Source organism: Bos javanicus, chromosome X (assembly GCF_032452875.1).
Source record: "Bos javanicus breed banteng chromosome X, ARS-OSU_banteng_1.0, whole genome shotgun sequence".
Classification (NCBI taxonomy): domain Eukaryota; kingdom Metazoa; phylum Chordata; class Mammalia; order Artiodactyla; family Bovidae; genus Bos; species Bos javanicus.
In genome coordinates this window covers 140171483-140195513 of record NC_083897.1, presented here as the reverse complement: position 1 = coordinate 140195513, position 24031 = coordinate 140171483, and the positions used below count along the sequence as shown (strand labels likewise).

The following is a 24031-nucleotide window of genomic DNA, read 5'->3' as shown; positions in this document are numbered from 1 at the left end:
CGGATGTGGCGGGGGAAGGAGAGGGTGGGACAATCGAGAGAGTAGCCCTCACATCTGTACACGACCCTGCGTAAGACAGGGAGCTGGTTGGAAGCAGCCGTATGGCGCCGGGAGCTCCACTCGCCGCTCTGTGATGACCTGGAGAGTTGGGCTGGGGGCGTCCGGGGAAGCCTAACAAGGGAGGGGGGATATGTTTACATATGGCTCATTCACTTTGTTGTGTAGCGGAAACCTATACAACAATACTGTAAAGCAGTTATCCTCCAACTAAAAAAAAGAAAAAGACAAAATTAAACAGATGCAGAAAACAATAGGGTGTGCATGTTGGGTGTCTCGGGCGTGTTTTGTACAACACTGGCTTCTCCCTCAGCCTCTTCCGATTAGCACATTTAATTTGCTAATTAAATATATCTAGGCATAGCAAGAAAAGATAAATTAGGATTTGAGAGATGGAGTTAAAGCAATGTTTAAATGGTATTCCACGGAGGACCAGTGTCTATATTTGAAAGGTGAGCTCAAAATTAGGGGTGAGGAGCAGATTTGGATACTTGTTGCTTTCAAGTCGTGACACCCAATTCAGTTCAGTTCAGTTCAGTTCAGTCTCTCAGTCGTGTCCGACTCTTTGCGACCCCATGAATCGCAGCATGCCAGGCCTCCCTGTCCATCACCAACTCCCGGAGTTCACTCAGACTCACGTCCATTGAGTCAGTGATGCCATCCAGCCATCTCATCCTCTGTCGTCCCCTTCTCCTCCTACCCCCAATCCCTCCCAGCATCAGAGTCTTTTCCAATGAGTCAATTAGCGCCGGTCAAAAAGTCAAAAGCAATAATTCCCATGCATGTGGACTTCCCCTGGGGGGGTTTCAGTGGTTAAGATTTTTGCCTTCCAATGCCCCAGGTTGGGTTCAATCCCTGGTCAGAGAGCTAGGATCACACAGGCCAAAAAACCAATCTGTCAGACAGAAGCAACAGTGTAACAAATTCAGTAAAGACGTAAAAAAAAAATCCTCCTATGTGATGTGTTAACACCTGCTCGAATGAGTTGAATTAATCAGATGAAATGAAGTCACATACTTAGAACACTCAGCACAGTGCCAGCTATGCAACAAGTGCTCAATAAATGCTGCTGCTATTATTGTTTTTATTATTACTATTGCTATTATTATTGCTCTCCCTTTCACAGATGGGTGAAGCATGTTTGCTTAAAATGTACATACACCCACATGATATTGAGTAGAAAAGTCATGGATGAGAAAAAAAAAAAAGTCCGTGATGGAAAAGGAGACAAGTATTTGGACCATCTTGTGGGTTTTGACATCACTGTCGCTCTTTCATCTTCTATTTGAAATGTTCACTCTGGACTTCACATTCCCCACAGAGCCCTTCTGCCCGTGGCTTTGGTGTTCAGGATCTTAGGGACAGAACTGAATTGCTTCTAAGAGTTCGAGCTCTCCCCATGAAGTCAGCATGTCACCCCAGAGTTAGATGGACATTTCAGGAACTGCAGGCAGCAAGCTGGAGGTCACTTGGACATAAGAGAGGAGCTTGGTGGGGTGGTAGTCAATGTATCCACTTTTCTTTTTTAATACGTATTTATTTATTTGACTGCACCACGTCTTTGGAGAAGGCAATGGCACCCCACTCCAGTACTCTTGCCTGGAAAATCCCATGGACGGAGGAGCCTGATAGGCTGCAGTCCATGGGGTAGCGAAGAGTCGGACACGACTGAGCGACTTCACTTTCACTTTTCACTTTCATGCATTGGAGAATCAGATGGCAATCCAGTCTAGTATTCTTGCCTGGAGAATCCCAGGGATGGGGGAGCCTGGTGGGCTGCCGTCTATGGGGTCGCACAGAGCTGGACACGACTGAAGCGACTTAGCAGCAGCAGCAGCAGCACCACGTCAGTTGTAACATGCCGGGTCTTTGGTTGTGACATGCAAACTCTTTGGTAGCACGCAGGGTCTTTGGTTGTGGCAAGCAAAGTCTTAGTTGTGCATTTATGATCTAGTTCCCTGACCAGGAATCGAACCCAGACCCCCTGCATTGGAAGTGTGGTATCTTAGCCACCGGACCACCAGGAAAGTCCCAGCATGTCCAGGTTTTAATTTGAATGGTGAGGAGGAGTTGGATCTGTGAATAATGTAAAGGTGTCTGCAAACAGAAGCATCATTTTCCATTTTACATCCTCAGCTTTATATATGGTCCAATCCAATGCCAAAGGAAAAAAAAATCTAGTCCTGAGATTAAAAAATGAGTAGATCAATGTTATGTGGCAACCTGGATGAAAGCAGGGTTTAGGGGAGAACGGATACATGTATATATTATATTGTTGAGTCCCTTTGCTGTCCACCTGAATCTGTCACAACATTGTTAACTGACTATGCCCCAAATGCTCCAATACTTTGGCCACCTGATGTGAAGAGCTGACTCACTGGAAAAGACCCTGATTCTGGGAAAGATTGAGGGCAGGAGGAGAAGGGGACAGCTGAGGATGAGGTGGTTGCATGGCATCACCGACTTAGCAAACATGAGTTTGAGCAAACTCTGGAAGATAGTGAAGGACAGGGAAGCCTGGCATGCTGCAGTCCATGGGGATTTCAAAGAGTTGGACACAAGTTAGCGACTGAACAAGAATGCAAAATAAAACAGTTTAAAGATTGAAAAGAAGATGAAGAGGGATGGTGTGAAGGACATCATAAAAAAAGAGCCTTCTGAAGAGCTTGGTTTCCTTGGTCATTCACTGTCCATCGCCTCTGGACATGCACTGCTCACAGCCCAGCTCAGGTGGGAAGTGTAACGGTCATCTCTTCCATCGCTGGAGAAGTTCTGGCCGACCCCTTTCTAGAGCTCTGCACTGGCTTGGACCATAGAAAGTGCCCCCTGGACCAGTGGGCAATGTCAGTCTCCATCACAAACCCCGGACAACCCCCCCTGGCAAGTTCAACCGGTGGGCGTTTGCACAGAGCAAACGAGATGCAGGCTTTCTTCTCTGCAACCCAGTGAAGACCAGCAGATACAGACGTGTGGCTGCATCAAGAGCGCGGAGACCTGCGTTTCCTGCGAGAGCTGCCCTTTAAAACGACTGCTGCTGTCTGAGCGCCCGCTGCCCAGGTCAGCCAGTCCTCTGTGATGCTTATCCTCCTGGGGAGGCGACGACCACAGACACTGACCGCAGAGCCTTCCTCTGACCCGCGGGCGTGTTGACTCTGATTTCCCCCTGCAGACGCACACGTGCGATGCCACTGACCACACTCTGTGACACTGCTGTTGTGCACACGCGCGAAAGCACAGCTGTGCTCGCTGAGCATGAGGACTGGTTGGAGTTGTTGAAATCATTTCCATCCCATGCAACACCCTGGGGAGGTGAGGGGGGTGGAAAAACAGAATTTATTGTTAATTGGAGAAGATGGTTAAGCAGAGCCTCGGAAGCATCCCAAGTGGTGGGGAACACATGCTGGCGGAGAGAATCCATCTCACAGTAGAGCTTCGATGAGGGCAGAGATGGGCTTAAGACTGGAAATCACCGTGTAATCATAGCAACCGGGGCAACACAGAATAAGGATGGATTTCCTGGAGACAGTGTGGACTCAGACAGGAAGGAACCGGAGAAGTGAAGTGAAGTGAAGCCACGTCAGGAAAGGATCGTTCGGAGAAAACAACATTTCCATCTCGCAGCTTCATGCTTCTTAGTTACCCTGATCATCCTAATTATTTATTGTATTTAGTCAAAGCTATGACCAACCTAGGAAGCGTGTTAAAAAGCAGAGACATTATGTTGCCAACAAAGGTCCGTCTAGTCACAGCTATGGTCTTTCCAGTAGTCGTGTACGGATGTGAGAGCTGGACCGTAAAAAAGGCTGAGCGCCAAAGAATTGATGCCTTCAAATTGTGCTGCTGGAGAAGACTATTGCCAGTGCCTTGGACTGCAAGGAGATGAGACCAGTCAATCATAAAGGCAACCGACCCTGAAGGATAGATGCTGAAGGTGAAACTCTGATCCTTTGGCCACCTGATGTGAAGAACTGACCCATTTGAAAAGACCCTGATGCTGGGAAAGATTGAAGGCAGGAGAAGGGGATGACAGAGGATGAGATGGTTGGATGGTATCACTGACTCAATGGACATGAGTTTGAGCACGCTCCTGGAGTTGGTGATGGACAGGGAGGCCTGGCGTGCTGCAGTCCACAGGGTCGCAAAGAGTTGGACACGACTGAGCGACTGAACAACGACAACATAAAGATCTTCCCAGGTAGCCCAGTGGTAAAAAGTCTGCCTGGCCAATGCAGAAGACAGTGGTTGGATCCCTGGGTCAGGAAGATCCCCTGGGGGAGAAATTGGCAACCCAAACTCCAGTCTTCTTGCCTGGACGATGGACAGAGGAGCCTGGTGGCCTACAAGGCTAGCTGCAAAGCATTGGGCGCAGCTAAGCAGGCGCACAATGTCAGTACGTTGACAAATATGACCATGTTGGCTATGCTCCTAACCCCACGTAAGCTAACAAAGAATTGCCTTTGTAGGCTCAACGACAGCATAATTTGTCTCTCCCGGTAGCTGATGCAGGGGCACATCAGAACACAGGCTGAAGCTTGCGCCCTGAAATACCACCTACTGTTTCCCCAAGCCCCTCAGACAGTCGTGGCCACCACCGGCTGCTGCACTTATTAATACACGCTCTCTCGTTTATCTTCAGATCCTACCCTCTTTGGGAACATTTGCGTTCCATCGTTGACCTGTTGACCACAGGAGGGACTTACTGAAATGCTTTTAGGGGAATCTTTCAGCATTTCCTGGGTTCCCTGAATTACACTGAGTAGGTGGAAATTCTTTCTTAATTATTCATGCATGGTGTGTGTCTGCTTCAGGAGATATTCCCTTTCCTTATGAGCTCAGTGTTTCCAGACAGCTGAGTAGCGACATCACAGCGTTTTTGTTTCCATATTTTGCCTGAATCCACCTACCTTATTGGAGAAGGTAATGGCACCCCACTCCAGTAACTCTTGCCTGGAAAATCCCATGGACGGAGGAGCCTGGTAGGCTGCAGTCCATGGGGTCGCTAAGAGTTGGACATGACTGAGCGACTTCACTTTCACTTTTCACTTTCATGCATTGGAGAAGGAAACGGCAACCCACTCCAGTGTTCTTGCCTGCAGAATCCCAGGGATGGGGGAGCCTATGGGCTGCCGTCTATGGGGTCACACAGAGTTGGACACGACTGAAGCGACTTAGCAGCAGCAGCAGCAGCAACCTACCTTATAGGAAACAAGAGAAAAGCCAGATTTGCTGAAATAGCAAGTCTTCCCTTAGACAACTTGATTAAAAAATTTTTGTTATTGAAGTATTGTTGATTTACAATGTTTCAGGTATACAGCAAAGTGATTCAGTTTTATATAGACACACACAACTTCAGATTCTTTTCTGTTACAGATTGTTACAAGGTATTGAATATAGCTCCCTGTGCTATACAGTGGGTCCTTGTGGTTTATCTGCTCTATGTAAAGTAGTGTGTATCTTTGAATTTCAAATCCATGATTTATCCCTTCTCCCAACCCTTTGCTAGCTACAAGTGGGTTTTCTGTGTCTGTGTCTGTTTTACGAATGAATTCATTTGTATCATTTTTTTGGTTCCATGTAAAGCGATATCATAGGATGTCTGTCTTTCTCTATTTAACTTCACTCAGTATCACAAGCTCGAGGTCCTTTCATGTTGCTGCAGGTGGCATTATTCCGTTCTTTTTTATGGCTGAGTAATATTCCACTTTGTATATGTGGCTCATCTTCTTTGTCCATTCCTCTCTCCCTGGATGTGTAGGTTACTTCCAAGTCTTGGTTATTGTAAATATTGCTGCTGTGAGCATTGCGGTGCATGTATGTTTTTTGAATTATGGTTTTCTCTGGATATGTGCCCAAGCGTGTGATTGCAGAATCATACGGAAGCTCTATTTTTAGTTTTTAAAGGAACCTCCATACTGTTCTGGACCAACGTACATTCCCGCCAGCAGTGTTGGCGGGTTCCCGTTTCTCCACAACCCCTCTAACATTTGTAGACGTTTTAATGATGGCCATTGTGACCTGTGGGAGGTAGTGCCTCGTTGTAGTTTTGCTGTCACGCAAGCTGATAGTTTAACTCTGAGTTTTAACTCCGCTTTAAGAAGAGCTAAGCTGCGTTGAGTACTCATGGTCTAGGCTAAGAGTTTGCGATGCAGATCTCTGTCATCAGTCATGGTAACCCTCTACCGTTATATGTTATGACCTCCAACTTAGACGGGCTTCCCGGGGGGCGCTAGGGGTAAAGAACCCACCTGCCAATGCAGGAAGACCCTGGGTTCAGTCCCTGGGTCGGGAAGATCCCCGGAGGAGGCCACGGCCACCCACTCCAGTGTTCCTGCCTGGAGAATCCCATGGACAGAGGAGTCTGGAGGGCTGCAGCCCATAGGGTCACAGAGTCGGACACGACTGAAGCGACTTAGGACTCGTGCACCCACTCAGAAGTCAAGAACCGCAGTGAGCGAACCAGGGACCCAGGACTTGGGACCTGGGAGCCAGACCCCGGACAGTCAATTCTCCATGATGGCAATTCCGTCTCAGGCAAGACCTAGGATTCCGGCTGAGGGCTGGAAAACCTTCTCTCTCACTTTGTCCATCACAGTGGCACGTGTTATAACTCTTGCCTGTGGCATGAATCAGTGGAAGGGACAAATTCTCCAGAATGCAGGCTTCTTTCAACCTGCGTCCACACTTGTGGGAGGAAGGGACCGTCATTTTCACACCTCCCAGATTTCTGCTTTAAAATGACCGAACCCTCATCAGCGAGCCCTCATTTCCCTCCCTCCCCCACCTCCGATACACTCAATCTTTGCTGTCTCCGGTTAGATAACAAAGTGCTCTCGAAAATGGCTTGTTTTCTGTATTTGTTTCACTTTCGGGAAGAATGTGGGGAAGCTTTGGAAATAAAACATTTCATTTATACACTATCCTGCAGCCCTCCACCGGTAATTCAGAACTATCATCCGATATAAATTGGCGTCATTATACCTTGAGAACCTCTGAAAGATAATATTTGCGGACCTCTGACTTGCAGCATGTGGGTCTGAAAGCAAGAATAATACAGCGGTGTTTGTTCCCACAGGAGATTTCGCTGCAGAATTTTTTTAGACGAGAAATATGTTAGACCTTTATAAGATCAGTGTCATGAAACATCTAACGGCTAATGGGCTTTTCGGATGAGATTCTGCGTTTAAGACCCAAATAGGATGAGATACGAGGGTGCCTCTCTCAGGGAGAAAAAGAACTGAAAGAGAATCAGAAATATGATGCTTTTTCAGGTATCCATGCGTGGGAGCATCAGCTAGATTCTCTGGGATTCTTAATCCCAGCCCAGTGGTATAATGTCCTTTTAATGAAAATGATCAAGTTATCACTCTAGGCGATGGATCGAAGGAATGGATGGGGGCAAAGGAAGTATCTTATCATGGTCGTTTGAAAATATTGGAATTTGGAGGAGATATCTAGGGAGGAGTGTGAAGATGAGGGAAGATGTGACATATATTTTAGTAGAAGGATTCTGTGTAGTGAGTGTGGCTGCTGGGTCGTCTGGGTTTGAAAACAGCCTGCAGGGAAAACTGTCACGGGGGGATGTAGCTGCCTTGAGGAAAGGCAGTGATCAACCAGGGGGATCTGGGATCAAACATCCGCCATCCCTGACCCTCTGCACGCTCTGGTTTTTATGCCTTTTTCAGTGGCTTTTTCTCAACACGAGTTGAATGCAGTATGATGATGTGTGGGAACCGACAGGGCATTTGAAAGGCATCTTTTAAAAATTAGCAGACGATTTAAAGAAATGTTTGCTCATTGTAATATTGTGTCTTCTTTTTTTTAAAAAACAAGCCAAGCAGCTTGCAAGATCCCAGTTCCCCGAGTGTTACTCACTCAGTCGTGCCCGACTCTATGCGACCCCACGGGCTGTAGCCTGCCAGGCTCCCCTGTCCATGAAATTCTCCAGGCAAGAATGCTGGAGTGGGTTGCCATTTCTTTCTCCAGGAAGCAATCAAACCTGGTCCCTCAGCAGTGAAAACATAAAGTCCTAACCCCTGGACTGCAGTTTGCAGTAGACTATTTTTATTTGTATAGCAGTTTTAAGTTTACAGGAAAACAGAGCAGAAAGTATAGAGAATTTTTCTATAGTCATTTCTTCTGCACACGATTTGCTGTATTCTCTCTCTCTCTCTTTTTTTTTTTTATGTGGACCATTTCTAAAGTCCTTATTGAATTTGTTATGCTATTGCTTCTGCTTTTTTTTTGTTCATTTGTCTTTTTGTAGAATCTCAGCTCCCCGACAAGGGATTGAACCCACACCCCCTGGCATTGGAAGGCAAAAGTCCAAACATCAGATGACCTTGCGACTTGACTCTCACTTTTCACTTTCATGCATTGGAGAAGGGAATGGCAACCCACTCCAGTGTTCTTGCCTGGAGAATCCCAGGGACGGGGGAGCCTGGTGGGCTGCCATCTGTGGGGTTGCACAGAGTCGGACACGACTGAAGCGACTTAGCAGCAGCAGCAACAGCAGCAGCACAGTATGTGTGTTGCTTGTGATGAACCAATATTGATACATTCAGTTCAGTTTAGTCACTCAGTCCTGTCCGACTCTTTGTGACCCCATTAATATCAGTTAAAATGCATAGTTGTCGTTACAGTTCACTACTGAATTTGTGCCTTTTATTTTTTTTGTTGTTCAGTCGCTCAGTCGTGTCCAGCTCTTTGTGACCCCATGGACTGCAGCACGCCAGGCCTCCCTGTCCATCACCAACTCCAGGAGTTTGCTCAAACTCATGTCCATTGAGTCGGTGATGCCATCCAGCCATCTCATCCTCTGTTGTCCCCTTCTCCTCCTGCCTTCAGTCTTTCCCGGCATCACGGTCTTTTCCAATGTACCGTCTGTGGGTTGGGGCAAATATGTAATCATTACAGTATCATACACAATACTTGCAGCCATGAAATTAAAAGGTGCTTACTCCTTGGAAGGAGAGTTATGACCAACCTAAACAGCATATTAAAAAGCAGAGACATTACTTTTGCCAACAAAGGTCCGTCTAGTCAAGGCTATGGTTTTTCCAGTGGTCGTGTATGGATGTGAGAGTTGGACTGTGAAGAAAGCTGAGCACCGAAGAATTGATGCTTTTGAACTATGGTGTTGGAGAAGACTCTTGAGAGTCCCTTGGACTGCAAGGAGATCCAACCAGTCCATCCTAAAGGAGATCAGTCCTGGGTGTTCATTGGAAGGACTGATGTTGAAGCTGAGACTCCAGTCCTTTGGCCACCTGATGCGAAGAGCTGACTCATTGGAAAAGACCTGATGCTGGGAAAGTTTGAGGGCTGGAGGAGAAGGGGATGACAGAGGATGAGATGGTTGGATGGCATCATTGACTCGATGGATATGGGTTTGGGTGGACTCTGGGAGTTGGTGATGGACAGGGAGCCCTGGTGTGCTGCAGTTCATGGGATGGCAAAGAGTCAGACACGACTGAGCGACTGAACTCAACTGAATACAATACTTGCCCTCCCTGTTCGTCCCTCCCTGATCCCCAGCCCCTCAGGAGCACTGATCTTTTTCCTGTCTGCATGGTTTTGCGTCTTCCGGCATGTCACAGAGTTGAATCATGCTGTATGCAGCCTTTTCAGATTGGCTTGTTTCACGTCTGTGTGTGTGTGTGTGTTGTTTAGCCACTCAGGTGTTTCTGACTCTTTGTGACCCCACGGACTGTAGCCCACCAGGCTCCTCTGTCCATGGGATTCTCCAGGCAGGAATACTGCAGTGGGTTGCTATTTCCTTCTCCAGGAGATCTTTCTGACCCAGGGATGGAACCCAGGTCTCCTGTGATAGTCCTATGCGTTTAAGTTTCTTCCATGCCTTTTCATGGCTTGACAACTCATTTCCTTGTATCGGTGAATAACATCACATTGAGTGGCTAGACCCCAGTTAGTTTATCCATTCACCTACCAAGGTGCTGAAAGACACCTTGGTTACTTGCAAGGTTTTGGCAATTATAAATAAACAAGCTCTAAATATTTGTGTTGTTTTCGTAGAAGTTGCCACGGAAGCCGCATTTTTCAAAAAGATATTTCTTCATAGCATTTTTCTTTATACTAAGCTACTTCTATATATGTATATTCAAAAATACTTTCGTTTGAAACAGAGGTGCATGGTTGTATGCCCTTTTGCAAATACCAATTACAGCACAGGGAAGTGAAACCCTGATCTGTGTCTTTTTATTAATACTTAGAAATTTTTATGTGCACGCAAGGGGCATTCGTGGGGTTTTTTTGTAGATTTTTTTCACACGTTCTCTTTGCAGTTCTTTCCTTTTATTTTTGACTGGGCTGGGTCTTCATCGCTGCACGGGCTTTTCTCTAGTCGCAGGGAGAGGGGGCTCCTCTTGAGTTGTGGGGTGTGGGCTTCTCATTGTGGGGGCTTCTCTCGTTTTGGAATATTGGCTGTAGGTTGCATGGGCTCCAAGAGTTGCAGCTCCAGGGCTTTAGGGCGCAGGCTCAGTATTGTGGCACATGGTCTTCGTTGCCCCTCTGCATGCGGGATCTTCCCTGACCAGGGATCAAACCCAAGTTTGATCCCAGACCAGGGATCAAAGGCATTGACCAGCAGGTTCTTTCCCAACGAGCCACCAGGGAAGGCCCCCAAAGGGGCCTTCTTCCTTCAGAGTGTATGCTGTTGCGGCTAAGTCGCTTCAGCCGTGTCCGACTCTGTGCAACCCCATGGACGGCAGCCCACCAGGCTCCCCTGTCCCTAGGATTCTCCAGGCAAGAACACTGGAGTGGGTTGCCATTTCCTTCTCCAGTGCATGCATACTAAGTCGCTTCTGACTCTGTGCGACCCCTATGGACAGCAGCCCTCCAGGCTCCTCTGTCCACGGGATTCTCCAGGCAAGAGTACTGGAGCGTGTTGCCATTTCCTTCTCCGTCAGAGTGTACGTGGGGGTTGTATCTCTGCCTTGTTGCTCCTTCCTGTGCCAACTCATTAAACTAATTACCATTCGCAAAGTGATAAGCCTTAAATTAGTGTCAGAGTCCAATTACCCCAATCCTGCGTGCACAGGTGGTTTGTGGAGCTGAATCAAAGCACAGCCCAATAAATGTCTGGCTGGTGATGATTGATCACGGGAGACAACTCGCTGAAACAGTCCTGCGCGTCTTATCCCCTGATCCTGAGGACGAAGTTCATCTCCACGGCGAGGCTTCCAGGAATGTTTATCGTACAGAATGAAGCACTGAGAGAGACTGAGCATCCTCTAGCCTGTGGCGTTGCAATCAGATAGCAAGAATATGTCTGGTGACAGATGAAGCGGATGTTGCTTTTGCATTGGAAATCATGTCTGCCACCTCCACAGAGGGTGGACCCTGTAGCTTTTTATGCCCTCTTTTTGGACAAAATCAGTCAGGGTGCAGCCCCCGGAGTGGAGGGCCTGACTCCATGGGGTGTGTGATCTGTCTGCTGGATAGGCTTACCCATATTTATTTGGCCAGTTACCAATATTCAGTTTATTGCCTTTTTTAATTTTATTTTTTAATCTTTATTTTATTTTTTTAATTTTTAATTTTTTTATTTTGTCTTTTTTTAATATTTATTTATTTGGCCGATTACCCATATTCAGTTATTGTCTTTCTAAAATATTTATTTATTTGGCTGATTACCAATATTCAGTTATTGCCTTTTTTTATTTTATTTTTTAATCTTTATTTAATTTTTAATTTTTTTATTTTGTCTTTTTTAAAATATTTATTTATTTGACCAATTACCCATATTTGGTTATTGTCTTTTTTTATTTAATATTTATTTATTTGGCTGAGTAGGATCTTAGTTGCCACACGAGAGATCACACAGGATGGCTGATGTTCACCGTGGCATGTGGGGGTCTCCAGTTGTGACCTCTGAACTATGGGTTGCAGCCGGTGGGCTCCAGTTCCCTCATCAGGGATGGAACCCGGGCCCCCTGCATTGGGAGCGTGGAGTGTCGGCCCCTGGGTTGTGGTGGTTTAGTCGCTCAGTCGTGTCCGACTGCTTTGAGACCCCATGGACTGCAGCCCGCCAGGCTCCTCTGTCCGTGGGGCCTCTCCAGGCCAGAATCCTGCAGTGGGTTGCCATTCCCTTCCTCCAGGGGATCTTCCCGACGCAGGGATGGAACCTGCATCTCCTGCCTTGCGGGCGATTCTTCACCACTGCGGCCCTTAGCCCCTGGACCACCAGGGTAGCCTCCTCAGTTGTTACTTCTGCTGCCAAGGATGCCCGGTGTGCTTGTAGAGTTCCCGTTGTGATTATCCTACACTGACCTCACCCCAAAACGTGGGTCCCCCGTCGAGATGAGCGATCCTTGAGCCACACCAAGACGATACGGAAAGGGTTGTAACTCCCAGGTGACGAGACTGTCTGGACAGAGCACGGTAGCTGCTGGGCCGCTGTGAAGGTGGCTTTCAGGAGATGGGGAAAAGGAGACAAATAAGCTGTTGTGGGAGATAGAAGCTGACTCCTAGATGTGGGTTCCTGCGTGTAGGTAGGAGCTGGTACAGTTTGAACCTGCCGTGGGCACTGAGGGAAGGAGCCCGTAGGCTTTCTTGTAAGCTTGTTGGGTGCAAATGGAAGAGGCAGAGATGAGGTCTAAATACTCTTTGTGCCTGCTGTTTAGTTCCTAAGTCCTGTCCAACTCTTTGCGACCCCATGGACTGCAGTCAGCCAGGCTCCTCTGTAGGATTCTCCCAGGCCAGAACCCTGGAGTGGGTTGAAGTTTCCTTCTCCAGAGAATATTCCCAACTCAAGGATCAAACCTGCATCTCCTACATAGGCAGGCAGATTCTTTTCGGCTGAGCCACTTGAGAAGCATTTAAAGCTCTTAGCAGACCTCAGAAAACCAGCTCAGGCCCTTTAATACCTCATAGTATAACTAACTGCCTGCACTGGCCAAATGAAGCCAGCACCATGGGACTATAAGGGATCTCTGTGGGAATTATAAATTAGATGCCTCTAGTCTGACCATCATTTTCTTCTGATTTGAGAGCAGATGAGTGAGTTGAGTGAACGTTGCTCAGTTGTGTCCGACTCTGTGACCCCATGGACTATACAGTCCATGGGATTCTCTAGGCCAGAATACCTGAATGGGTAGCCTTTCCCTTCTCCAGGGGATCTTCCCAATGCAGGGATGGAACCCACGTCTCCCACACTGCAGGCAGATGGAACCCATGTCTCCCACACTGCAGGTGGATTCTTTACCAACTGACTTATGAGGGAAGCCCAGATGAGAGCTTCCTAATCAGAGAGGCTGTATTTCAGCCCATTCTTCCATCTTCAGCTTGCTTCTGTAATTTTTTTTTCCTTATGAAAAATTTGAGCTATAAAGGGAGAAAAGTGCAGTCAAGCGCCACATGTCCTGGGCCCACCTTTACCAATTGATGAAGTCAGGTCTGATGTAGGGTCATCATGCTTTGTACTCGCTTCCCATCTTCCTGGACGAATGTGATGAAGAGAGAAGCTGTCATACCATGCCATCCATGGGTCTGTTCATCTGCTAAGCTGTGCTGGCTTTGAGAGTCGGGGTTTTGGAATCAGACTTACTCTTTCTTTGTTGTCTGCCACTTCCTAGGCTTCCCTGGTGGCTCAGACAGTAGAGGATCTGCCTGTAATGCAGGAGACCCGGGTGTGATCCCCAGGTGGGGAAGATCCTGTGCAGAAGGGAAGGGCAACCCACTCCAGTATTCTTGCCTGGAGAATCCCACGGACAGAGGAGCCTGGTGGGCTACAGTCCACGGGATCACAAAGAGTCAGACACCGCTTAGCGACTAAACAACAATATGTTAGGGTTAGTCTAGAACATGCAGTTTGGGGAAAAAAAGATGAGGACAAAGAAAAGGAAAATGTGAGGAAAATAGATTTTTCATGACGGGCAGTTTTAGACCTGGGTATCTATGGTAACTATTAGAAAGGGCCTTCATCAAAAAGTATTTATAGAGATGTTTCGTCATATAAGAGGAGCCCTGATGGTTTAGTTTTTTACCAGACAGTGAGGAAAGCTAGTAGACTTCCTTTTCTTTAGCTGGAGAATAATTGCTTTACAATGATGAGTTAGTTTATGCTGTACAACATGTGAGCTGTAGGTATATATATATGTATCCCCTGCCTCTTGAACCTCCTCCCTACCCCCTCATCTGACTCCTCTAGGCAAATGGATTAAGAAGTCGTGCTACATATACACAGTGGAATATTACTCAGCCATAAAAGGGAACAAGATTGGGTCATTCGTAGTGATGTGGATCCACCTAGAGTCTTTCATACAGAGTGAAGTAAGTTCAAAGGAGAAAAACAAAGATCGTATATTAACACATATTGATGGCATCTAGTAGACGTTTTTATGACCTCAAGACCAAGGCCAGCTGATGGTTGCAACAATCTTCCCTCTGCTAGCATCTTCCTCCAAAGGGCTCATAGTCTGTGAGCCTGGTTCTTCTAGAATGTTTATCGAGCCTCCCTGGAGGATTGCCCCACGATGCCTAGAGGTTCAAATGATGCTTACAGATGAGACTTAATTCCATGACTAACCTTTCTCCTTGTCTCTGCCGAGTGCCCAGCCACTGTGGGTCCTTCTGATTATGGAGCATCCCGGATTAGAATCTGCGTGGGCGAGAGGGCTCAGGGTATAAGACTGTCTCCTCAGCATCACCAATTCCCAGACGAGTGCACAAGGGCAAATCACCTCTGTTTCTGTTGTAAAGATTGTGCTTTTTTAACCTTGAGTGTTTCCTCCCCTTCAGGGCAGATCTTGGATGTCCTCGACGAGCTGAAACTGGCTAATAACACCCTGGTGTACTTCTCCTCCGACCAAGGAGCTCACGTAGAGGAGGTGACCGTCAAAGGGGAAGTTCAAGGAGGCAGTAACGGTATCTACAAAGGTAAGAAATGTGTTCGGGTGGGCAGTGCACGTGGCATCAGCGCTGGGCCCCCCAGCTCAGCCCTCACTCACCTTCTTCCGGACCTCGGAGGACCTTAGTCCTGTTCTTTTTTTTTTAATATGCATATTTATTTATGTATTTGGGCTCCCCAGGTGGCTCAGTGGTAAAGAATCCATCTGCCAAACTGGAGGCAGGGAGATGCAAATTCGATTCTTGGGTGGGGAAGATCCCCTGGAGGTGGAAATGGCAACCCACCCCTGTATTCGTGCCTGGAGAAATCCCACGGACAGAGGAGCGTGGCGGGCTACAGTCCATGGGGTCGCAAAGAGTTGGACACGACTGAGTGACCAACGCTTTCACTTTTTCACGTGATCTCTTAGATGTGGCATGTGGGGTCTATTGCTCTGACCAGGAGTCAAACCTGGGCCCCCTGCTTTGGCATCACACTTTCTTAGTCCCTGGACCACCAGCAAAGCCCTCCAGGAACTCTTTAGTAAAATGATTCAGCCAGCCCTCCTGTATTTACTCTTATTTTCAAGTGGCGAGAAGCTGGAAGCTTGTATTCCTATATAAGAAGATGAGGTGCTTTTTCCCTATTTCCATGAGGTTATGGGCTGTGTTCAGAAAGTTGGTTTTGTTATTTGATAGATGGTAGCGTCTCTTGAGATGCATTCACAGACTGAATGTCATGTGCTAGCCGCCCCACCCCACCGCACATCCCCACCATCCATTCATTCCCTCAAAGAGGGTCCTTTAGGTTCCAAAGCGGCTTAGCGGCTGTTGCTGCGATGTGGACATAAATCACAGTAATAGAAGGGGCGAGCAGGTGATACATTATTTACGAAACTCACATACACGTTGGGATGGAGCCCCAGTTTGGGGACAGAGGACCCCCAGCTGAGGACTCTGAGAAAGCCGGATGGAGCAGAGAAGGAGGAGGCTGTAGTGGGATTTCGTGATGATAGCTGAGTCTTCAGAAACACAAGAGGATGGTGAGGCTGGGTCAGAAAGAGAGGGTCAAAGGTCTGAGAGATGCCTGCGGGCTTGCGGTTTTCATCCAATCTGCAAAGCATGCTCACTGCTGCTCCCTGTTTTGTTTTTATCTGGAGGATAATTGCTTTACAGAACTATGTCGGTTTCTGCCCTGCATCAGCGTGAGTCGGCCACAGGTATACAGACGTCCCCTCCCTCTTGAACCTCCCCCCGACCCCATCCCACCCCTCTCGGTTGTCACGGACCCCTGGGTTGAGCTCTGTAAGTCATACAGCAAGTTCCCATCTATTTTAAACACGGTAGTGTACATGTTTCTATGCTGTTCTCGCAAATCGTCCCACCCTCTCCTTAGCCCGCTGTGTCCACGTCTGTCCCCCACTGTGGCTCTGCACATGGGTTCATCAGTCCCATCTTGCTAGATTCCATCCAGTTCCGTTCACTCGCTCAGTCGTGTCCGACTCTCTGCCACCCCAGGAACCGCAGCACGCCACGCCTCCCTGTCCATCACCAACTCCCGGAGTTCACTCAGACTCACGTCCATCGAGTCAGTGATGCCATCCAGCCATCTCATCCTCTGTTGTCCCCTTCTCCTCCTGCCCCCAATCCCTCCCAGCATCAGAGTCTTTTCCAATGAGTCAACTCTTCTCATGAGGTGGCCAAAGTACTGGAGTTTCAGCTTTAGCACCATTCCTTCCAAAGAACACCCAGGACTGATCTCCTTTAGAATGGACTGGTTGGATCTCCTTGCAGTCCAAGGGACTCTCAAGAGTCTTCTCCAACACCACAGTTCAAATCATCAATTCTTCGGTGCTCAGTGTTCTTTATGGTCCAACTCTCACATCCATACATGACCACAGGAAAAACCATAGCCTTGACTAGACGGACCTTTGTTGACAAAGTAATGTCTCTGCTTTTTAATATGCTGTCTAGGCTGGTCATAACTTTCCTTCCAAGGAGTAAGTGTCTTTTAATTTCATGGCTGCAGTCACCATCTGCAGTGATTTTGGAGCCCAGAAAAATAAAGTCTGACACCGTTTCCACTGTTTCCTCATCTGTTTTCCATGAAGTGATGGGACCAGATGCCATGATCTTACTTTTCTGAATGTGGAGCTTTAAGCCAACTTTTTCACTCTCCTCTTTCACTTTCATCAAGAGGCTTTTGAGTTCCTCTTCACTTTCTGCCATAAGGGTGGTGTCATCTGCATATCTGAGGTTATTGATATTTCTCTCTGCAGTCTTGATTCCAGCTTGTGCTTCTTCCAGCCCAGCGTTTCTCATGATGTACTCTGCATAGAAGTTAAATAAGCAGGTGACAATATACAGCCTTGACATACTCCTTTTCTTATTTGGAACCAGTCTGTTGTTCCATGTCCATGTTCCATGTTGCTTCCTGACCTGCATACAGCTTTCTCAACAGGCAGGTCAGGTGGTCTGGTATTCCCATCTCTTTCAGAATTTTCCACAGTTTATTGTGATCCACACAGTCAAAGGCTTTGGCATAGTCAATAAAGCAGAAATAGATGTTTTTCTGGAACTGTCTTGCTTTTTCAATGATCCAGCAGATGTTGGCAATTTGATCTCTGGTTCCTCTGCCTTTTCTAAACCAGCTTGAACATCTGGAATTTCACGGTTCACATGTTGCTGAAGCCTGGCTTGGAGGATTTTGAGCATTCCTTTACTAACGTGTGAGAGGAGTGCAATTGATTCTGTTTATATTTGTTAATATACTTGTCTTTTTGTTTCTGACTTTCTTCTCTGCATCCAATAGGCTCTAGGTTCATCTACCTCATTAGGGCCGACTCAAATGCATTTTTTTCACTTCACTTAATATGATCATCTCTAGGTTGATCCAAGTAGGTGCAAATGGCATCATGTCATTCTTTTTTATGGCTGAGTGATATTCCATTGTATATATGTACCACATTTTGTTTATCCACTCACCTGTCGTTACATATATCTTTAGTTTTCTCTGGATGTTTGCCCAGGAGTTGGCTTGCTGGATGCTAGGATAGATCTATTTTTAGTTATTTAAGGAACCTCCAAGGCGGGAGGAGAAGGGGTCAACAGATCATTGGATGGCATCACCGAGTCAATGGGCATGAGTTTGAGCAAGCTCCAGGAGTTCGTGATGGACAGGGAGGCCTGGCGTGCTGCAGTCGGTGGGGTGTCAAATAGTCAGACACAACTGAGTGACTGAATTGATCTGAACTGAATGCTGTTTTCCACACTGCTGCCCCAAGTTATATTCCAACCAACAGTGCAGAAGGGTTCCCTTTACTTCCCACCCTCCCCAACACATAGTATTTGTAAAGTCATTTTCACCTTTTCCTTAAAATACCCTCCCTTAGCTGGGACCAGAATAACCTAAGATTCTTTTAGAGTTGAGTGTTTCCACTCTCTTCCTCATAGTTGAAAATTCCCCAAGGTCTTGGACTGAGAGCATTATATTCCTGGCTCTGGCTTCAGTTTTGTTCCTCTCCAAAGTCAAGGTCACCCAGCAGGCGGCTCCCTTGTCAATCCCCACCTCCCTTCTACTCTGCCTAAAGGCAGGTAATAAATGCAAGTGGATTGGATAAATTTAAAGGCAGGTAATAAATGCCAGTGGAGTGGATAAATTAACCCTGTGTGTAGATAACGTCTGCAGAAACATTGGTTGGCAGGGGTGGGGGCTGAAAATCATGTTTTTCCTGTATGTGCAAGAAAGGAGGCTTGCCAAATTTCCTGAGTCCTGGATGGACGGTCCTGCAGTTGCTGGTCCTTGAAGTACACATTTCATAAGGAGCTGATGGGCTGGAGTCCAGATTGCTTCTGAGTCTGGCTTCTCCTTGCCTCATAGAGTCCCACAGCTTTCAGAGCAATGGATACTTTCATTGGGGGAAAAAAAAAATAAGAGCAAGAAGCTCTGGTAGTTTATTGGGAGGTGGTTACATTTAGGTTCATCATTCAGTCCATGGACTGTAGCCCTCCAGGCTCCTCCGTCTGTGGGATTCTCCAGGCAAGAATACTGGAGTGGGTTGCTATTTCCTCCTCCAGGGGATCTTCCCCACCCAGGAATCGAACCTGGGTTTCCTGCATTGCAGGTGGAGTCTTTACTGCCTGAGCCACCAGGGAAGCCCCCTTCAGATTTTGGCAAATAGTTTCATCAGCTTCCTGAGAGTGGGCAGTGCTGGCCGGTCCCTCTACTGGCGGGACTTGTGTGTACTAGGAGTTCACTGGGCTTTTCCTCTTTGAAAGAAGGTCATATGTTATCCCCGCTTAGCAGTTCAATCCTTTGGTTCAATTCCAGTGACAAGCGTGCATTTATTGAGTCTACACTGTATGGCAGGCACGGGGCAGCTTCTAAGGCATCATGGCAATGAATACAGGGTCTCTGACCGCTAGGAACTCATAGTCTTCTGTTGAGATGGAGCTCAAAGGACATGGTGTCAGATTACAAACTAGACAGGAACCTCTGAGAAGGGACCAGCGGAGGTTGCTCTCCCAACCTGGGAACTGAGAGAACCTCCCAGGAGATGTTGGCCTTTTGCAGGCTGATGTGTGAAAGTGTTGGCTGGCAGAGAGGAGAGGTGGAAAGTTCATTCCAGGCAGAAATGAGATGCCTCTGGGGAGCGAAAAGGCAGCTCAGTGTCGCTGGAGATGAAATTGTGAACAAGAGCTATTGTGTGATGTAACTGAGGAGAGGTATCCTACATCCCCATTAATGCATCCTATAGAATGAATAGATGGGGATGGATGGGTGCGTAGATAGATAAACAGATACATATGGATGCATAGATGGATAGAGATGGATGGATGAATGCATAGATATAGATGGATGGATGGATAGACAGATCTAGATGGATGTGTAGATATAGATAGAGAATAGATAGATACATATGGATAGGTAGATATAGATCGATGAATGGGTAGATAAATATAAATGGATGGATAGATATAGATAGATGAATGGATGAAAAAAAACAAAATAAATGTGTGTATGTGTATATATATACACACACACGTATATACGTATATGTATGTATGTATGCAGTTATTTCCATTTGGGTAGTAGTTAAAATTGGAGGTTAAGAATATCACCCAAATCTGGTATAAGGAAACGCTGAAGGAGTGAGGATAAGGATGAATTGAGGAATAATACAAAACATCTCATGCTTTTGGCTGGTCTGATTGGGTGGATAGAGGCTTAAGTCCTTGAGGAATTAGGCCTCCTGGGCAGAGACTTGGTTCCCTGTCTTTAGAACCGGAATGATAGGATTGTCCTTGTAGGAATTGTCACAATGATTTAAAAGGCTGTGCGTGCAGAGTGTCTCCTAAGTGCCCTTAGTGAGGGCAGGGTTGACTGTTACGTAACCGCCCGAGTGCAAGACTGCTGTCGGCAGACTCATTGTACCCACATCACCTGTATCCCCAGAACCGAGAACAGTGCCTGACCTGTTGTAGGACATGGTTTTTCAGGGACTTCCCTGCAGTCTACTGGCTAAGCCTCTGAGCTCCCAATGCAGGGGGTTCGGGTTCAATCCCTGGTCAGAGAACTAGACCCCACATGTCAAAACTAAAGAGGTTACATGCTGCAGCTAAGATCTGGTGTGGTCAAACAAATAAGTAAATAAATATTTTAAAAGGAGTGATTTTTGAGTCAATATGTAAATGGAAAAAAACATTTGAGCCTGGGTTTCACGGATCAATGAAAGTGAATGTCGCTCCGTCGCATCCGACTCTTTGAGACCCCGTGAACTATGTCCACGGAATTCTCCAGGCCAGAATACTGGAGTGGGTAACCTTTCCCTTCTCCAGGGGATCTTCCCAACCCAGGGATCGAACCCAGGTCTCCCACACTGCAGGCAGATTCTCTACCAGCTGAGCCACCAGGGAAGCCCAAGAATACTGGAGTGGGTAGCCTTTCCCTTCTCCAGGGGATCTTCCCAACCCAGGGATCGAACCCAGGTCTCCCGTGTTGCAGGCGGATTCTTTACCAACTGAGATACCAGGGAACCCAAAAGATCAATGGTTTAACTCAGTGAAGAAAGCAATGGAAGAGCGTGATTGTGTTGGAAAAAATCCACTGATAGCGGCAACGGATTGGATATGGGGTTTGAGGAAGAAGAAGACATCAAGCATCATCAACCATCAAACCATCATTATGGTTTGTGGCTGGTGTGATTGGGTAGGTAGAGGTTTCCTTGAGGAATTGGGGCTCCTGAGCAGAGACCCATATTGGGTTGTTGTCTGAAGAGGTGTATGGGGTCATTTGAAATAAGAAGATGTGTTAAATATAGAAGGTGAGATGGTAGATGATCCTACACAGGAAACAACAGGGACAACAAAGACAGTGACAGGGAAATGAGGGATAACCAGGAGAGAAGACGGTCCAGGGAAGAACGTGGTCTGTAGAAATGGATGCTGAGAAATAGTCCAGTTCTGCTGGAATTCCATCACGTCCGCTAGCTTTGTTCATGTGACTTTCCCGAGGCCCACTTGGACTGCAAGGAGATCAAACCAGTCAGTCCTAAAGGAAATCAATCCTGAGTACTCATTGGAAGGACCGATGCTGAAGCTGAAGTGCCAAGACTTTGGCCACCTGATGCAAAGAGCCAACTCATTGGGAAGCGCCCTGATGCTGGGAAAGATTGAGGGCAAGAGGAGAAAGGGCATGACAGAGGGTGAGATGGTTGGATGCCATTACTGACTCAATGAACGTGAATTTGAGCAAGCCCCAGGAGATAGTAAAGGACAGGGGAGCCTGGCATGCTGCGGTCCATGGGATTGCAGAGATGGACCAACTTAGAGACTGAACATCAACGTGAGTTCAGTCCTTGGGTCAGGAAGATCCTAAATGGCAGTCCTCTCCAGTATTCTTGCCTGGAGAATCCCATGGGTAGAGGAGCCTTGTGGGCTATAGTGCATGGAGTCGCAAGGAGTCAGACACAACTGCAGCGACTTAGCACACAGGAGCAGTGAAGATAGTCGGGGTCAACGAGCATGTCAGGCTTCCAAGAAGATCGTAGGAAATAAGATCTAACATGTAGACGGAGGGCTGATCTTTGTAAAGATTGTAAGTATAATGCTTATACTGGATTATGTATAGATGAATCACTTTGTCGTATGCCTGAAACGAATATAACATTGTAAATCAACTATATTCCAATTATTATAAAAAAAAAAGAGCAGTGCTCTGCAGATTATGGGAGAAGGCAGTGGCACCCCACTCCAGTACTCTTGCCAGGAAAATCCCATGGATGGAGGAGTCTGGTAGACTGTAGTCCATGGGGTCACTAAGAGTCGGATACGACTGAGCGACTTCACTTTCACTTTTCACTTTCATGCATTGGAGAAAGACATGGCAGCCCACTCCAGTGTTCTTGCCTGGACAATCCCAGGGACGGGGGAGCCTGGTGGGCTGCTGTCTATGGGGTCTCACAGAGTCGGACACGACTGGAGTGACTTAGCAGCAGCAGCTGCAGACTATGGCAGTTGAGCCAGATGCGGTCTGATGGCTGATTTGCTAGATCAGGATTTCCTGAAATAAAGCCATCCTCATTTGCTGGAGTCTGGCCCTGCTGTTTCTGAGCTTCTGAGAACTTGGGCAAAGCACCGACAATCCGTGAAATAGTGCCTTCCTCCCCCAACCCCGCCCCCGCCCCCCGACGGGCTCTTGAGAGAGAACACGCGTCAGCCCTGGGCTCAGATAATTTTGCTGTTTGATGTCTTGCTTCAAGCGTCACCTTCAACTTTTCAAACCAGGTCAGTTATTTTAAGGGTGTTCTGCAGTTGTTCACCTCTCCTCTTCCTCAGGGGCACGAGCAGACAACTGTTGTTTATTTTTGCCCTGTTTGGCGGTGGATAATACTTCGCTCGAAGCTGGGCAGTTTTGCGCCCTGTCCCATCTCTGTCTGGCGGCCTTTTAATCTCTTGAATGAACACATCGAGGAGGAGAATGGAAGCTAGAGTCTCTTGGTTGAGATGACGCTTGGGCTAGTTACGTTTGTCCCTGGTTTCCTTCTTGTTCTTTAGTTGCTAAGTTGCGACCCCATGGACTGTAGCCCACCAGCCTCCTCTGTCCATGGGATTCTCCAGGCAAGAACACTGGAGTGGGTTGCCATGCCCTCCTCCAGGGGATCTTCCTGACCCATGGATCGAACCCTCCTCCTGGGGATCTTCTGGACCCAGGGATCAAACCCGCAGCTCTTAAGTCTCCTGCACTGGCAGGCGTGTTCCTGACCACTAGCGCCACCTGGGAAACCCCACGTACACACTGCTATATATAAAAGAGGTACCAATAAGGACTTCCTGTATAGGACAGGAACTCGACTCAGTACTCGGTAATACCCTAAGTGGGCAAAGAATCTGAAAAACAATAGATACGTGTCTATAAACAAATCACTTTGCTGTGAATCAGAAATGAACCACCCTCCAATAACAATTTTTTTTTTTAAATACCCAATGCTCTATGCCTGTCCCCTCCTACTGGGAGAAATGGAGACCCTGGAGCTGCAGCTTGGTCATTTAACTTGGGCGAGCACTCTTGAGAGGCATTGACAGGTGCGTTCTTTAGCGCTGAGCCACCAGGGAAGCCTCTGCTTCCTTCGGGTTCACACCAACCCCGGGAATCAGTGTTATCTAGGCAGGGAGATGCCTAAGAGGAGGAATAAAATGACAAATGGATAATTTCATACAAGTCTGTGCCCAGATGAGGCAAAAGACAGACAAGCATACGCTCCTGCCACTCAGAGGCATTTGACCTGCCGTGTGGAAGGATTCGACAGAGACAGAAATGGAAGGCTGGTTTGGAGACAGCTCTTAACAAGACAGCTGCTAACAAGAGTCTCAGAGTGAATGGTGGAGGAATTTTGCAGGAAGACGGACTCAGTCCTCATCCCTTTGTGATTCCCCATCAGGACCGAGTACCAGCAGGATGTTAAACGTGCAAATTTGACAGTGACTCGACCAGGGTTTTAAATTCAGACCGTGCTCTTTTCTCTTTTCAGGCGTTTTCAGAAAACATTAATCCAGCCTCCTTCACCTCTTTTGTTTCTTGTATCTTCCTTACAACCCTCCCGCCTTGCCCTGCGAACCATCTTTCTTCTTCCCT

General features: G+C 47.2%; 1 protein-coding gene across 2 annotated transcripts in view; it reads left to right on the top strand.

Moving 5' to 3' along the window:
- Nucleotides 1-24031, top strand: part of STS (steroid sulfatase) — a 166448-nt gene that overhangs the window by 109427 nt on the left and 32990 nt on the right. For both annotated transcript variants that reach the window (XM_061408208.1, XM_061408209.1), the window contains exon 8: nt 14812-14949. In XM_061408208.1, coding sequence (XP_061264192.1) covers nt 14812-14949 — 138 coding nt within the window. The remainder of the gene's footprint in view (nt 1-14811; nt 14950-24031) is intronic.